Consider the following 16,325-nt stretch of genomic DNA (forward strand, 5'->3'; position numbering starts at 1 on the left):
TTATTCCTTAAGAAAGCCACAGAAATGTTTCAGCTTTCAGACAGAATTACAATAGCTCCAGGCCAGAAGTGTTTACAATCCTGCATTATTTATTAGTTTGAGGTAGTGCTGAACACATGAAAGTCTAAGGAAGGGGTGGAATATTCAGACACCAGATTTCAAAATGATATTTTGAAATCTGGTGTCTGAATATTCCACCAGGATGTGTGACTTAGTAAAGATGAAAACACTAAACAGGCACATGCACCTGTGTACAGGCATAAAGTTTCAAAACCACACGGTTTTAAAGGAAAATCCATAGCCAACTTCCAGTTCAAAAATTATATTAAATATAAAATAACCGATTAATGCATTTACAGAAAAATTAAACCAATATGAAAGTAACCACTTTCATACAGTTTGCAAAAAAGGAAGGGTTAAGTTAAGGCACAGTGAGTAATACAGTATTTCATACAAAGAAGGCAGTGAGAGCATTTGTTATGCAACAAATAGTAGGGAAAGGAGGTTAAAAAAAAATCAACTGACATTAATTTATTGGAAGAAAAGCAGAGTATCCTTCAGCTGTCAAGGTAGTACTCAAGCTATCTGACGTTCTCTTTCTTTGATGCTATAAGAACTCCCAACAAGCTGCTTTTCTGTGTATTCCCCAGGTGTTGAATCAAGCTCTCCCTTGCAGACATTCAGGGCAAAGGAGTGATCTTATGCTGTGGTCAGCACCCTCTGTCTGACAATTCAGAAAAGGCAAAGAATGGAGTATCAAAACAGATGGACTAGAGCTGATGATTGAATCCTCCTCCTTAGATTTTCTGTAGTACTGGAGGACAGATGAGAGGAAGAATTTGTGCTGTACAGGACATTAGTTCAGGCAGAGGGTCATCTGAAATGTGCAATTAATTCCAGAAACTAAGAGCCAAGTTACCTGGCCAGTGGTGTTATATCAGGCTCCTTAGTTGGCAGTGGGAGCAAGGCCAGGGACATGTCATGATACCCAACAACCCAATTTCACTGAGGACTATTTTAAACTTTTTTTTATATACATCTCAAGGACAGAAGTAATATTCTACATGGTAACTAGTGCAGCTTCTCTGCTCCTTTACATATAACAGTTGTCTGCAGAAAATGACTGGGGCAATGACATCTGATTGTTGCAAAGTAAACCATTCACCTTTTACAAGCTACAGGTACAACAGTCATTGCAGTAAAATAGTCTTAATTGGTATTAGATGTAGAGCTACCTGCACTTCATTTAGACAAAAATAAAAATTTCTGGTTTTGCAAGTGCAGCATCGCAACACATATATATTTAAGAGAAGGAAAGAGTCATAAGTTTGGTTTTGTTGTTTCTAGTTCTGTATGTATTCTGTGCTAACGGGATGAAAACCGTCTGCAGTGGCACATCCCTTACTGCCAGCTTAACATTCAACACCTCGTTTGTTTAGGTTACTCAAGTACACAGACTTGTGTAATCAACGTTCAAAAAAGTTCATAGTTCTACACTGGTACTGCATAGAGTGTCCAGTGCACTTGATATAATTTAGCATGACTTTATTTACTTTTCCAGACCACTGAGAATATGCATTCAAGCACATGGGTCTCTTAATTCTTGGGCTTGAGAACATCCTACACTGATGTTAGTTCTGAACTTTGCTACAGCACTGGATGGAGCAGCTGAGCACTATTAGCCTCCAAGAGTGCTGGTACTAAGTTCTTAAGAATGCTTATAGCCTCCTGGAAAGTTGGGATTTTTTTTACTTAAAAAAACAAAAAGTCAGTGGACCCTTTAATTAACATTAAATCTAACATGTTTCTCTTGTGTTAACAACAGAAAAAAAATACATGCATACAACAGTGACAATAAATAGGGGGAATAAGACTCTGTTATAATTACTTTTGAGTTACAGGATATTAATTCCTATTAATCTATTCATAGAGAGCCAAGTTGCAAACTGTGCAAATCAGGATTTTAGAAGTAGGAAACAGCACTGCCTCTGCAATTCACAGGTGTTAGAGATACAGCAATTCAAAGACAAGACATTTCTACTTACTTTACACAGAAATTAGCTCACACATTCAATTTTAGACCAAATGTTTGTAGTGCAATTTTCATTTTAACTGAAGTGCCAATTTGGCAGAATGCCTCAGCCTGTATTAGGCAGACTGAAGAGACATCGCCTAGCTCTCTCCTGATCAATAAGAATGGTAGGAGTTGTATTTCTCTGAACAAGCATAATCCTGTTTTTCCTGTTTACAGGCAGATTGTGACACCTGACAGTTCTTATTTCTTACATTATACAGAGCTTTACACTTAAGGAGGGACAGGAACTACATCTTGTTTATTTTCTGCAGTGGGCGGGCAGTCTCCCTCATTTTCGAAGTTTACATTCACGAATGAAGAGCATGCTGTTGCTCCAGGCTGGTCTGTCTGGACAGGAGCTTCTCCCTGTGGCTTGTTCTGCTGTTCCTGATGCTGTCTTTCTGCTTCTTCTGACATCTTGTTTTCCTGTTCCTCCTCTTCCTCCTAGAAAGAGATAACCAGATTCATATGCTACTGTTTACTATTTACCACTTAGATGAAGTCTTTCCATAAGAGCATACCAGTTACTGTTATAGGGTAAGGACATTTGAGGGTCTAAAGCTTCATTTTAATGCTGGAATACAAATTTTAGTTTTTAGAATACTAGGGAAGACAAGCTGGGAGAAAAGGAGTGCAAGAACCCTAGCTCACACACGTACCTCCCTCTTCATTCTGTAATACTCATCAATGGCATATTGGTATTTTGGTGTGCTTATTCCCAGAACAGATGCAATCTTTTCCCCCAGGAAATCACACACTAAAAAATAAAGAAAGTTTAAATAGGATTAGTATCTAGAAGAAAATTCTTATATCCAGTTTTATTACAAAAATTATCACCATCTTTCCTGAATGATTTTCTGTAGTCCTACTTCACTCACAAAATACAACAAAAATCTGTGAGGTTAATCTCCTTACAGGTAATTATTATCTGAATATACTAATAATTGTTCTTTAGGATAAAGAATAAACAAAAGGAGAAGAATATGAAATTAAATGAAAATATATATGGTGATAGTGCTTGAATTCTGCTAGTTTCAGCTTTGATTCCTAGCAAAACAAACTTAGATTCAGTTAAAGGGTAATCCTTGAACTGAACTTTAACTGAAAATTAAGGTTAAGACAAAAGTACATGGGTACCAACTGTACTGGCAGCTCAGTCTAGTGGTACTAGCAAACTAGACAGTATTTATTGACATAAGCATACTTCAAGTCAGTTTTAACAATGTTCTGTGTTGCATACAGAACATTGCATACTAACAGATTAATAAAATATTTATATTTCAGCTGTCTCAATTTTCAAGGCTACATTCAGTGCTACTTTGCTAAAACATGTAGGGCACAATCAAAAGTATGGAACAGAGGTGAGCTTGTGTCAGCCAGTTTCTTTACCATGGTGATGGCTACAGATAACACTGGTTAAGTAAAGGCAAGGAAGAAGTCAAATATTCTGCACTTCAAATTGTAAATCTGCCCCAAGGATGCAAATGAGTTAATCGTCTTCAGGGAAAAATGTTAGAAGTCAGTCATTGACTGCTTCAATGAACACTCAGGATAACTAATTCTATAGATATCCTGGCATCCTGAGTGCTGTGCAAAAGACCAGATCAAATTACAGAGGTAAGAGCCAAAACTGAAGTGCAAAGAAGAAAGGACTGATCTTCAAATTCATAAAGGACTTCTAAAAAAAGGAAAAGCAATATCTTCACTTGCATATGAAGAACAGATGCGTCAAGGAATATAATTACACTGTACATCAGAGAAAAGATGTTTCTAAAAATAAGGATAGGTTAACGAACACAACAGACTGCCAAAAAATATAAAAATATTCAAAATTATGTGTACAATGACAGAAACTCCATAATATTTGTGGGGGAAAAAAACAGTAAAGATACTTTACCTTGGAAAGAACACAGACTATGACAAATATTTTTTAAAGTTGGCAAAATTTTAAGAGGTCCTAGAGTCAAATGTATGTCTGTGAGTGAGACACAAATAAGTGCCTCTGCAGTGAGTTTAAGACCCTGGACAACAGTCCTGTTTATTTTGAAACCTCAGAAATTCACAGGACGGCACACAGCTAGATATGTTCTTGGGATACTTTCTAGCTGTCTTAAGAAAACTGCCAGTTTAGTTACACCAGCCAGCATTCTTTTCAGGTAACATCACACAAAATGGTTCCATACAAAATCTAATAGAAAACTGACATATTCCCTTGTCAACATCAATCTATCGCCACATGAAGAAAAAAGGAGAAAAGTGTTCATTAAAAGAGCACTTTCCATTCATTCTTCCATGCAAGAATTGTTTATTAAAAGTAAAAAAAAAAAAAATTTAAAAGTGTCTAAGGCAGGAGAGTACATCTCCACAGATTAAATACAGTTCAAGTCATACTTCTGAAAAAACAACAAGTAGAACCCAAAGGTGATTTACAGTCTCTCAACGTGACTTTGTGAGTTTCAATATTCTGCTTTACCCAAGAATTAAATAAAGCAATACCTGATAAGGTGGATGTGGCAACTCGCAGCATGTGAAACCACAAGTAGGGTCCCCATGTGAGTGTTGTCTGCAGGAACAAGAGGAGTATGAATATGTACAGCTGTATGGCCATGGCACAAAATAACACATGCAAAACTGCAAATGGCTTGAGAAAAAAGACCTGCAGTGGTTTCTGTTTTCCAGCTACTACCATGTTTTTGCTTTAAAATAAGTACAGACCAGACAAGCCAAGCAAAGTATCACCATAAGATATAAATATAACCATGGTTTACCTCTGGGAACATTTCTTTCACTGCTTTTTGTTTCCCACTTCCAGATTTGGGAAATGACAAGCAGCCAACTCAATCCCTGACTAGAAAAATCCTTCCACAACGTTCTGAATTCCATCAGGCCAACAGGAGAAGTGAAGTAACAAAGTAGTCCTTCATTATAATAATGAGTGAACTGCAAAAGACTGTTTAAAATCAAACCAAACCTTCAAACCTCTGAGGAAGAGGCTGCTTTAAAACACTTACAACACCAAAGAGGAATTATCCCTTGAAATGACACCTGCAAAACAAACCCAGGAGCCCTGAGGGCGGGGGGAGTCACTGCAGCTCTGAGGGAGCGGTGGAGAGGCTGCCAAGCAAACACCTGGGGTGCTGTGAACACGAGGAACACAACGTGAATAAACAGGGCTCAGCTGGGGTCACCTCAAGCATTTGCATGTGAGTGAGGAAGTTTCTCTGAAGAGCTGCACACCAGGGCACACAGCATGGGACATAAACATGAGGAACCGGAGATCCGTGTGCAGCTGCAGGGGTAGGATCACGTCAGGATCCCAGGGATGCAGGGAGTGCACTGAGTGCTGCTGTGGAGGGATACACAATGATTAGGAAGGGCTGGCCAGGAAGACAAAGAAAAGGAATTGCTTTTTGTATGACTGGGGTGTGTTCACAGCTACAGCAAAAATACTGCAGGCTCCACACAAACGGATATATAGATATATACATCATAAATTAAAGATTCATAATTAAATTAATTATAAAATAATGGGTGTGCACAGGCTATACTTTTCATCAAGGGAAGATGTGGGATCGCATTTGTTCGCTCTCCCCCCACTCTTTGGTTGGTTTAGTCCCAGGATATCTGTTGTCCATCAATCTCCCTCACTCCTCCCTTAATCCTCCCAGGTTAGTCAAGCTCCTCCCCAATTCCCTGTCCGTCATCCAGCGGACCCCTCCCATCTTCCAGAACTTTCTTAGAGTCCTGCTGGGTGATTGGATTGGGGATTGGGGCCCCTCCCTCAGTTTGTTACAAATGGTTGTTCAGGTTGTCTGTTATCGCCAGGTTACACCCCCCCTACCCCCTGATTGGTCGCTTTGTATCCTTTATAATCTGCTGTCGGGCACATTTGCTTGTCTTTCGGCGGTTCTTCTGTTGGCATTAAACCTGACCTTATCACCCCGAAAGAACGTCTCCTCTCATTCCTGCGGGCTGCAGTCTTCGTCGTTCTCCGGAATCCCCCGTCACTCCGGGCCTCCACGCCCTAGGCGCACCCCAGTCCTCTAGAGGACACAGGGGGCGTCATCGTGCTGCCGGTGACGCTGGCCTCGGCCAGCCGGGTTTCCTGCTGAGGCTGACGCACTGCTGCAGTTTGGCGCCCAACGTGGGGCCCTGAGAAGATCACCAGGACACACGGACGAGGATTCCGGATCCCTGGACTCAGTCCGTTTGGATTTGGACTCTACCTCTGTGGCCGTCAAGCTACCCTGTGGTGAGCAGACCCCGTTTTAGGGGTAGCGCTCCCTAGGGATCGGGACCGGTAGCTCCAGTGCCCAGGAGTCGGTTCCCTCCGCAGGATCCTTCCGCCTTGGATCTTTCCCGGATCAGCCGCCAAGCGTGAGTTCTTCGCTCCTCCCTTTCACCTTTCCTCTCCCTCACCCCCGTCTTTTTAAATTTACCTCGTTTTCTGCGGGTTTATCCGCTCTGACCGTTTTATCGGTCCATCTAATTCAAGTCCTGCAGGCCATTTTCTCTTTACCGGCATAGACCGGCGGCGGGGTTTGGCGACTGTCCTTTTTCTCCTCTTCCTCTCCTTTTTTCGTTTTTCCAAGGCAGGCGGGCTTGGGTCGTCATTTAACATCAGTATGGGTGCAAAAGTCTCGACGACCCAAAAGAGACTTGTTAGAAAAGTTCAGGGGGTTTTAGTTGTGGGGGGTTTTGATAATGTTAACAAGAAAGATGTTAAAATGCTGGTTACTTGGCTCCTCTCCCAATTCCCTACCACAGACCCCGAGCAGATTCTTAACCACACGTTTTGGTCCCATGTCGTTTTAAAAGCTAACAGTATGTGCCGCTCGGGGGACTCTAAGATGTTGAAAATTGCGTTTCTAAGCTCGACCATTCGGGACCTTTTAAGATCTAACAGGCAATTGGGGGAGCAGCCAACCTCACCCGAGTTAGTCCCCAGTTCGGTTGTGTGTTCTTCCCCTACCCCTCTTCCCTCTACCTCTACCCCGAGATCAGGGATCCTGAAGAGAGCAGCCCGCGACGGCAGCGCGCAGGAGTTGTACCATCTCCCTGGCTCTCTTCAGGGTGTCCCTTCCCCCCGCCCGAGGAGTCCTGGCCAGACTCTTCGGGATTCTCCCTGTCCCCCCTTTTCCCCAGTTAAACGTATAAACGGTTCGAAGTCTGTTCGTTTTCACCCTCCCCCTTCCCCTACCCCTTCGGGAGATTCGTTATTCCAAAATGGTGCGGGTGAATCCCAAAATGGCGGAGACCTCATGGTCTTTCCCGCCGAAACTCCTTCTTCTTCCCGAAATCCCTTTCGTTCGCCCCGAAACCCTTTCCGCTTCCCTGACCCCTCCTCTTCCTCGGTTCCCTCCGCTCCACCCCTGCCTCCGCCCCTTCCTCTGCGCGGCGCTCCGCCTTTGGCTCCACCTTTCGCAGCCTCCGCCTTTGAGGTGGGGACAACGGTCCCCGCCCCTGTCATTGGCTCCTCCCCTTCCGCCCCGGACCCTGGTTCCCACGCTCCCTCTTCCGGTTCCCACGCTCCGTCGAGCGCTGGGGGGGGGGCTGGGGCCCGGGGCCAGGGGCCGCTGCTAAACTTTTCCGCGGCTCCGGTTTCTTACACTCCGGGGAGGGAAGGGAGGGCCCAGGCCCAGTGGGTCCCATTTTCAAACCAAACTATCAAAGAGTTGTGTAAGGCCCAGAAGGATTACTCCAGGGAAAGCGAGTTTTTCCGGGGAATCCTGAGGGCCACCCTAACAGATGCCATAGTCGTTCCTGCCGATCTCCGGCGGATTTTTTCATGCCTGCTCAGCCCCTCAGAGTTCCGCCTCTGGGAGGCAAATTGGAGAAGAGAAATAGGCAAGATTTTGCCTCAATTATGGCAAGATGCAGGCTCCGCCAGAGACACGGAGGGAGGAATGATTTCCACAGACCATCTTTGTGGCATCGGGGACTGGGCCGACGGGAATTACCAATCATGGTATATTCCTGCAGAGGCGCTTAAGGCAACAACATCAGCAGCTTTGAAAGCGTTCACCACCCTTAGGTCTCCTACTGCCCCTCTGATTCCCTATTCTAAGATTGTGCAGGGAGACAATGAGCCATTTCTTTTGTTTACTGAACGTTTACGCAAAGCTGTTGAGATGCAGGTTCAGGACGAGGCAACCCGGGAGGGAATTCTAACGGAGATGGCAGCCACCAATGCCAACCCTGCGTGCAAGGCTGCCATCCTCAGCCTCCCGTTCGACCCTCCACCGGACCTGACACAGATGTTGCAAGTCTGCGAAAGGAAGGTGTCAGTCCTCCCTGAAAATCCTCCCCGAGGACCGCACCCGACACCCCGGAGAGTCGCCGCGGCGGACGCTGCCCCTGCAGAGACCGACAATTCAGCACAGCATCGGACGCCCCGTCCCATCCGAAGGCCACCTCCCGGCGCCGATGCTCCGTGCCACTTATGTCAGAGGACTGGACATTGGATGCCTGACTGCCCGTTGAGGAAGGAGTTCTACAATTTTAAGTTCCATCAGAAGCCTCAACGGGCAGACCAGCATTCAAAAAACTAATTATGGAGCGCGAGGCCTCCCCGCGCAATGACAAAAGTAGGGCGGAAAATTTTACATCACGCGGGGGGGGAGGAGGAGGGGGTCGCCCAGAAGCGGCTCCCCAAGTTAATCCGCCTACGTTGACAAACCCACTGGACTCGACTATTCCATATCCCATACTGACTACTACTTCTAACATCTCTCCATACAGGCTCCAGCTCATCGAGCCCCTACACCTGACAGACACCAGTTTCCGGGAAGTCTCCGTCTCGCCTGACGCACCAGGTACTTGGTGGCGGGTCAAATGTAAGTATGTCGTTGTCGGAGACACGAAACACACCCCACCACACATCAACATCTTGCCAGGGGTGTTGTCCACACACATACATGCTTTTTCCGTCGTCCTGCATTGCACACAGCCACCCATCTTTCTGCCCAAGGGCCAGGTGATCGCACAGGCGATCCCTATCCCAGAGGTTTACCACACGACCACCGAAACAGACACAACACCTACCGTGGCTTGGTCTCAATTTGTCACCGGAGACAAGCCACGGCTCACGTGCCACATACAGAAAGATGGGGAGGCCACCACATTACATGGACTCTTGGACACCGGAGCAGATGTGACGATCATTCCCGCAAGGGAATGGCCGGCACATTGGGAGTTGCAAAACGTGGTTGGAAAAATCCAGGGTGTCGGGGGGGTCCAATTAGCGAAGCAATCCCGGAGCTTCGTTCAAATTATGGGGCCAGACGGGCAATTGGCCTCTGTTCGCCCGTTTGTTTTAGACTATTCGGAACCCCTGTGGGGAAGAGACCTCCTTGCCCAATGGGGAGCCAAAATTGACCTGCCATTGGCTCCCCCGGTTTTTCGGGCAGCGGTCACTGAGGGGCGCCCTACCCAGAAACTCGTTTGGAAATCGGATGTCCCCGTCTGGGTAGAGCAGTGGCCGCTTTCTAAACAAAAACTTAAGGCGCTCCAGGAGCTCGTGGATGAGCAGGTACAGAAGGGCCATCTGGTGGAGTCCACGTCGCCGTGGAACTCCCCAGTCTTTGTCATCAAAAAACCTAATAAGAACAAGTGGCGGCTCCTCCACGATCTCCGCAAAATTAATAACATCATTGAAGATATGGGGTCTCTTCAACCAGGGATGCCGTCCCCGGCGATGCTCCCTCAAAACCATCAATTGGCTGTCATCGACATCAAAGATTGCTTTTTCCAAATTCCCCTGCATCCGGATGATGCCCCACGTTTCGCCTTCTCGGTTCCCACCATTAACCGAGAAGCCCCAAGGAGGAGGTATCATTGGACAGTTTTGCCACAAGGCATGAAGAACTCGCTGGTAATCTGCCAATGGTACGTGTCCTCCTTGTTGTCCCCGGTGCGTGCTGCAATGCCAGAAGTTATAATCCAACACTACATGGACGACATCTTAGTCTGCGCTCCGACAGACGACATGCTTACACATGTGCTTGACCTGGTGATCAATTCATTGATTGCTGCAGGGTTCGAGCTGCAACAGGATAAGATTCAACGGATGCCACCCTGGAAATACCTGGGCCTTGAGATTGGCCGCCGTACTATTGTACCTCAAAAAATAGCAATTCGGCCAAACATTCGGACCCTTTCTGATGTTCAACAGCTGTGTGGGGCATTAAATTGGGTGAGGCCTTGGCTGGGTATTTCCACCGAGGACCTGGCCCCCCTTTTCAATTTATTGAAAGGGGGAGAGGAGCTTAGTTCTCCAAGGTCGCTCACCCCAGAGGCACAGTCTGCATTAGAAAAGATTCAGACGTTCATTTCAAATCGGCAAGCTCATCGATATCGTCCTGAGCTGCCATTCAAATTCATCATTCTGGGAAGATTGCCACACCTCCATGGGGTGATTTTTCAATGGGACACTACCATCAGAAAGGATCAAGGGGCTAAGGATCCTCTCTTAATCATAGAGTGGGTCTTCCTTAGTCACCACAGATCCAAAAGAATGACCAAGCCACAGGAGCTAGTGGCAGAACTCATCCGCAAAGCACGCCTGCGGATCCGGGAGTTGGCAGGTGTGGAATTCGACTGCATTCACGTTCCCATCCAACTGAGCTCAGGTAACTTTACCAAGGCTATGTTGGAACACCTTCTGCAGGAGAACGAATCGTTACAGTTTGCACTTGACAGCTTCTCCGGCCAAATTTCCATCCACAAACCCTCACATAAATTCTTTAATTCGGACATTCAATTCCACCTCTCGCTAAAATCAATTCAGAGTCGAACTCCTCTCGAAGCCCTGACAGTTTTCACTGACGCGTCTGGAGCATCCCACAAGTCAGTAATGACTTGGAAGGATCCTCAGACTCAGCAGTGGGAGGCTGATGTTAAGATAGTTCTGGGGTCTCCCCAGATCGCTGAGTTGGACGCTGTCGTCCGGGCTTTTGAGAAGTTCGCTGAGCCCTTTAATTTGGTAACTGATTCGGCCTACGTAGCCGGAGTCGTTTCCCGAGCTGAGGGTGCAATCTTGCAGGAGGTCTCCAACAACACCTTGTTCCTCTTGCTCTCGAAATTAATCCGACTAGTCTCCCACCGAGAGCAACCATTTTACGTGATGCACGTCAGGTCTCACACCGAGCTACCGGGGTCCATCATGGAGGGGAACAGGAGAGCCGACGCTCTTGCTGCCCCTGTCCAGGTGGCCCCCCTCCCGTGCGTGTTCGAGCAAGCCAAGCTCAGCCACCAGCTTTTCCACCAGAATGCTCCAGGCCTTGTTCGACAGTTTAAAATCTCTCGGGAACAGGCCAGGGCAATTGTGGCAACATGTCCCCAGTGCCAAGCTTTTCAGCTTCCCTCTATTCCGTCAGGCACCAACCCCCGAGGTCTATCAAGTTGCGAGGTGTGGCAGATGGATGTGACACACATCCCAGAGTTCGGACGTCTGTCGTACGTACATGTTTCTATTGACACCTTTTCTAATGCGGTCTATGCCTCTGCCCACGCAGGGGAGAAAGCTAATGATGTTAAGAAACATCTGTTGTTGGCTTTCTCTGTGTTGGGCATCCCAAAGTCTATAAAAACAGACAACGGCCCAGCGTACAAGTCCAGGGAGTTGCGAAGCTTCCTGCAGCAATGGGGAATAGAGCACAAGACCGGCATCCCCTATTCCCCGACAGGCCAAGCCATGGTGGAGAGAGCCCATCAGAGCCTGAAAAACACTCTACACCATCAGCATTCGGCAATGAAGATGGACTCCCCGCAGACCCGCCTTGCGCGAGCCTTGTATACCATCAATTTTCTTAACTGCTCGTTTGATAATTTAAACCCACCTGTAGTGCGTCACTTTGGCCAGAACAAAAATTTAAAACCGGAGACAAGGCCACCGGTCTTAATAAAGGACCCGGAAACTTGGAGGACGGAAGGGCCTTTTGACCTGGTGACCTGGGGGAGAGGATATGCTTGCGTATCCACCCCCTCAGGTCCCAAGTGGATTCCATCAAAATGGGTCAAGCCCTTCCTCCCCAAAAAGCAGGTGTCGGTAGGTGAAGTTCCCCAAGTTCAGGAGTCCTGTTGGAGGCGTAGGCGGAAACCCTTTGAGGGAGACTTAGATATCCTGGGATCGGAATTTTGATTTCTCTCACTTACGCGTTTCTTATGTATCTATTGTTTTAGGGCCCACGCTATGGCAGCCCCACTGGAGACCGTACGATTCACGGCCTTTATCATCATTTTCTCACTCCTTCTGTCACCATCTACGCCGTGGGTCGTTCCCCAGCCAAGAAAAAACGTACTCTTCGGATTGGCTGGGAAACTTGTTCTCCGGATGGGGACTGTCAGGGTGGCTTGGGTCCGTGTTAAAGACTATTATTTTAGTCGTGTTTGTCGTTCTACTGATTCTTATTGTTATTTCAATTTTGTGGACAATTCTCAAGAGACTCGCGATTAAGTTGGCTACCCCAGCAGTCGTGAACCATGTGATGGAGCTGCAGCCATCAGAAGAAGAAGATCTACAGTACAGGGACTTTGGCTACGACTGCTGGGAGGAAGATGTTTAGTTCCATTTATTTTCTTTTTAAACAAAAAAGGGGGAGATGTGGGATCGCATTTGTTCGCTCTCCCCCCACTCTTTGGTTGGTTTAGTCCCAGGATATCTGTTGTCCATCAATCTCCCTCACTCCTCCCTTAATCCTCCCAGGTTAGTCAAGCTCCTCCCCAATTCCCTGTCCGTCATCCAGCGGACCCCTCCCATCTTCCAGAACTTTCTTAGAGTCCTGCTGGGTGATTGGATTGGGGATTGGGGCCCCTCCCTCAGTTTGTTACAAATGGTTGTTCAGGTTGTCTGTTATCGCCAGGTTACACCCCCCCTACCCCCTGATTGGTCGCTTTGTATCCTTTATAATCTGCTGTCGGGCACATTTGCTTGTCTTTCGGCGGTTCTTCTGTTGGCATTAAACCTGACCTTATCACCCCGAAAGAACGTCTCCTCTCATTCCTGCGGGCTGCAGTCTTCGTCGTTCTCCGGAATCCCCCGTCACTCCGGGCCTCCACGCCCTAGGCGCACCCCAGTCCTCTAGAGGACACAGGGGGCGTCATCGTGCTGCCGGTGACGCTGGCCTCGGCCAGCCGGGTTTCCTGCTGAGGCTGACGCACTGCTGCAGGAAGAGACTGTATCTGCTTTAAAAAAAAACAAAATACCAAAAAAAACCCCAAAAAAACCCAAAACAACCCGTGTAATAGAAAAGGGGAAAAGCAGATTCCAAGCAAATGGGGGAAAAAATTGTAGGCTTTCCCGTTTGTGAAAGGCAAATCAGCGTTCACAGTTTATAGTTAACAGGCTGTTGTATTCATGCAAGCTCTTTGATACATATTTCCCCCCTAGAAAAGATCTCTGTAAACTACCTTTCTTCTGGAAAGTAGCAATTTAAAGTGTCAGCTTTTATTAAGAAAAACACGTTAGCTCTTAGCAGCAAGTTATACTTACATAGCTGAGAAGAACTGTTTGATAGTAACCTTTTTCTATTATCTCATTTAACAGATATGTGTACAGGAACAACCAATATTGCTGTAAATAATACAGCTACAGAAACTATCTGGTATAGCCTCAGTATATATGTACACAAGCTACAAGACTTTGATGCTTTCCAAGCAGTCTCTACAAATCAGTGCAGCAAGAAATTGTCTGTCAAGCCACAAACTCAAGTTGGGCAGGCTGACAAAAAGCCAGATGCTATATATTTTTGGCAGTGGATATGGAAAATGTCCTGCCAAGGTAAAAGTGTAAGCAAAACCAGCTGCTATCCTGCTTACACAAAAGCACCTCCAGCTCATTGATTATGTGCTCAGTTGGCAGAAAGGCTAACGAGGAGTTTGTTCAGTTGAAGAAGTCAAAAAAAGTGCTGGAAAAGCTTGTTGCCACAGGTGCAAATAATGGCACTGACAGGGCTCTGCACAATCCTTCATGATGAGGTGACAGGGTTAAAAAGCATTCATGCAGGGCACAGGACAAACAAGGGCCTGCTGTGTGCTGTAAGAAAGAAGTTACAAGAGCCCCCATAATATTTCAGAGTGAAAAGACAAGCTGAGCTTCAACGTGACAGAAGTAAGTCAGACCCAGAACATTCTAACAAGTTTGTGGGAACACAAACGTGGGTAACAGCTGAGGCTCAGCAGACACAGAGGTTCTATTTCTATTCTTCCCCCACCACAGCTAAAAATCTAAAAATCAATTTGGTGCACTGCAAGCACTTCTAAGTTCAGCTTTGTGGGAGCCTCTGCTTTCTGACAAAGCCCAACCAGACACTTCCTCATCCCTGATAAGCAAGGCTTTGCCAGACTCCTCAGTTAAAAAAGTAACTTTCTTTCCAGTGCCTCAAAAGGCAATATAAAATCATGAGAGAGGCCACTTCCCAGGACATGAACAGGGGAAAGGAGATGGTTTGGAGAGTAAACCACCAGGAACGACCAGGAACAAGGGAACACATTCAAGGAATCACCTTCCCTTTCCACATATTCCCCCTTTACCTCTTCAGGGTAAATCTGGGTGCCTTCCCAGAGCACCTTGGAGATGGAAGCAGAAATGGCAGATGTGAGGCAAGAACTGGTACTGGGGAAACTGGAGCTGTTCGAGTAACATGAACAGGGCTCCAAAGGAATGGCTCAGTACAAATTAATCAAATTAACCCTTGTCAGTGAAGTAGCTTTAATACACTGAGCTGGAAACTGGAAAACCATACCCTAGTCAGGTCCTACAGACCTGCAGAACCACACACCCAGACACTGCATGTCAGCTTCCTTTGGCCAGCCAGAGAAGCCTTAGTCTTCAGTCTTTAATCAACTCAAGGACGCAGCAATATTGTATTTCTTGACAGGAAACAAGGGATAGTATGAAACACATACACTGTTTATAGTATTTCTCCTGCAATCAGTCTCTTTAGTAGATGTTTCTACAATGTTTAATTACATTACTCAGCTATCCTGACTTTATTTTGTTGTCAAAATGGAAAACATAATGGTTTTGACAACCGATTTTTAAATTACAAAAAATCTTAATGTATCATTTTAATTTAAATAGGAATGCACATAATGGATTCAATCATTGACAAAACCAAGGGGGCTCTAGTTCAATAACAGAACACGATTTTATTTCCTAGTGTGGGACTGCTGAAGGGAGCACACATGTTCTCTTGCATTTCTGAGTGCACAATGTTCCTAAACAATCCACATATGTATTTATTTTTGGCAGATTTCAGCCCTAATAACACTTAAACTTTCAAAGGCATGCAGGGTTTTTTTTGTCAGAGAAAATGGCAAAATGAGAAAAAAAAATTTCCTGATTTATGAAAAATAAAATCCTGTATTTAATAGTTAATATATACCACCAAATAGATACTTTTCCATTGTTTAGTATGCCAAGATAAAGTTTAAATTAATTTGTTAATTAGTTTAATCAATGACTGTTCAATGCTATAATAGGTTCTTTTGTGTAAGACCATGTAAAACTGTGGCATCTAAGACAAGCCAGTGAAAACAAGACCAGGAACACACATATCATATTCCATCAAGAGCTTCTACCATATTCTGAGCAGTTATTACTTGGTCAGTGACCATTTTTCTCCTTCATCTTCAAATTCTTAAAAGAAAACCAGAGTTTGATGGTCCTCAAGAGAGAAGTTTTTGCTATTTGATGTTAAAGCCCTTTTAACTACAGGATATCAAGATAACCTTCCTGCAAGGATGTGTTTCAATCTTCCTGAGCATTGAAGGTTAATAAAATCAAATCCCTCCTGGAGCTTTGGTGCAGATGTCTTCTTGGGATAGATTCCAAAGTTATCACACCAAAGTCATGCTGCTTACAGCTCCGCTGTGAAGACTTACACTCCACCTTCTGCCCACTCATCTAACAGGTGAATGCAGCAAAGAGTTTACACCAAGTGTCCCTTCAGGGATAAACAGAAGGATTATCTTCCTAATTAATACAAAATAAAATTTTGGTGGACAAAACCAAAAGAAAATATACATATAGAGTGCTAACATCTACATTTTAGGACAAAAGAATAAAAAATACATTTATGCTATTAAAGCACTTGAATTTCAGTGTGAGAACATTCAGATAATACTGAATGCTATTATCTAAAAAATAATATCTAGATTAAAAAACACAAAACACAATAGAATGGACACCCCAGTCCAACAATGTTAATGAACTGAGTGCTGACCTATTGAAGCACCAGAAGTTGTTTCA

The 16,325-nt window shown here is 45.3% G+C and overlaps 1 protein-coding gene across 2 annotated transcripts in view; it reads right to left on the minus strand.

The window, feature by feature from the left end:
* Window positions 1–306: 306 nt before the first annotated feature.
* LOC135302925 (signal recognition particle subunit SRP54) overlaps window positions 307–16,325 on the minus strand; it is a 42,148-nt gene continuing 26,129 nt past the window's right edge. The window contains exons 3-5 of one of the 2 annotated variants that reach the window (XM_064423961.1): window positions 4,571–4,637; window positions 2,734–2,831; window positions 307–2,518 (exon numbers count right to left, since the gene is read on the minus strand). In XM_064423961.1, the coding sequence (XP_064280031.1) occupies window positions 2,306–2,518; window positions 2,734–2,831; window positions 4,571–4,637 (378 nt within the window). In that variant the 3' untranslated portion in view covers window positions 307–2,305. The remainder of the gene's footprint in view (window positions 2,519–2,733; window positions 2,832–4,570; window positions 4,638–16,325) is intronic. The other variant, XM_064423962.1, reaches the window with a different exon arrangement.

Source organism: Passer domesticus, chromosome 6, assembly GCF_036417665.1.
Source record: "Passer domesticus isolate bPasDom1 chromosome 6, bPasDom1.hap1, whole genome shotgun sequence".
In the NCBI taxonomy this organism is placed as follows: domain Eukaryota; kingdom Metazoa; phylum Chordata; class Aves; order Passeriformes; family Passeridae; genus Passer; species Passer domesticus.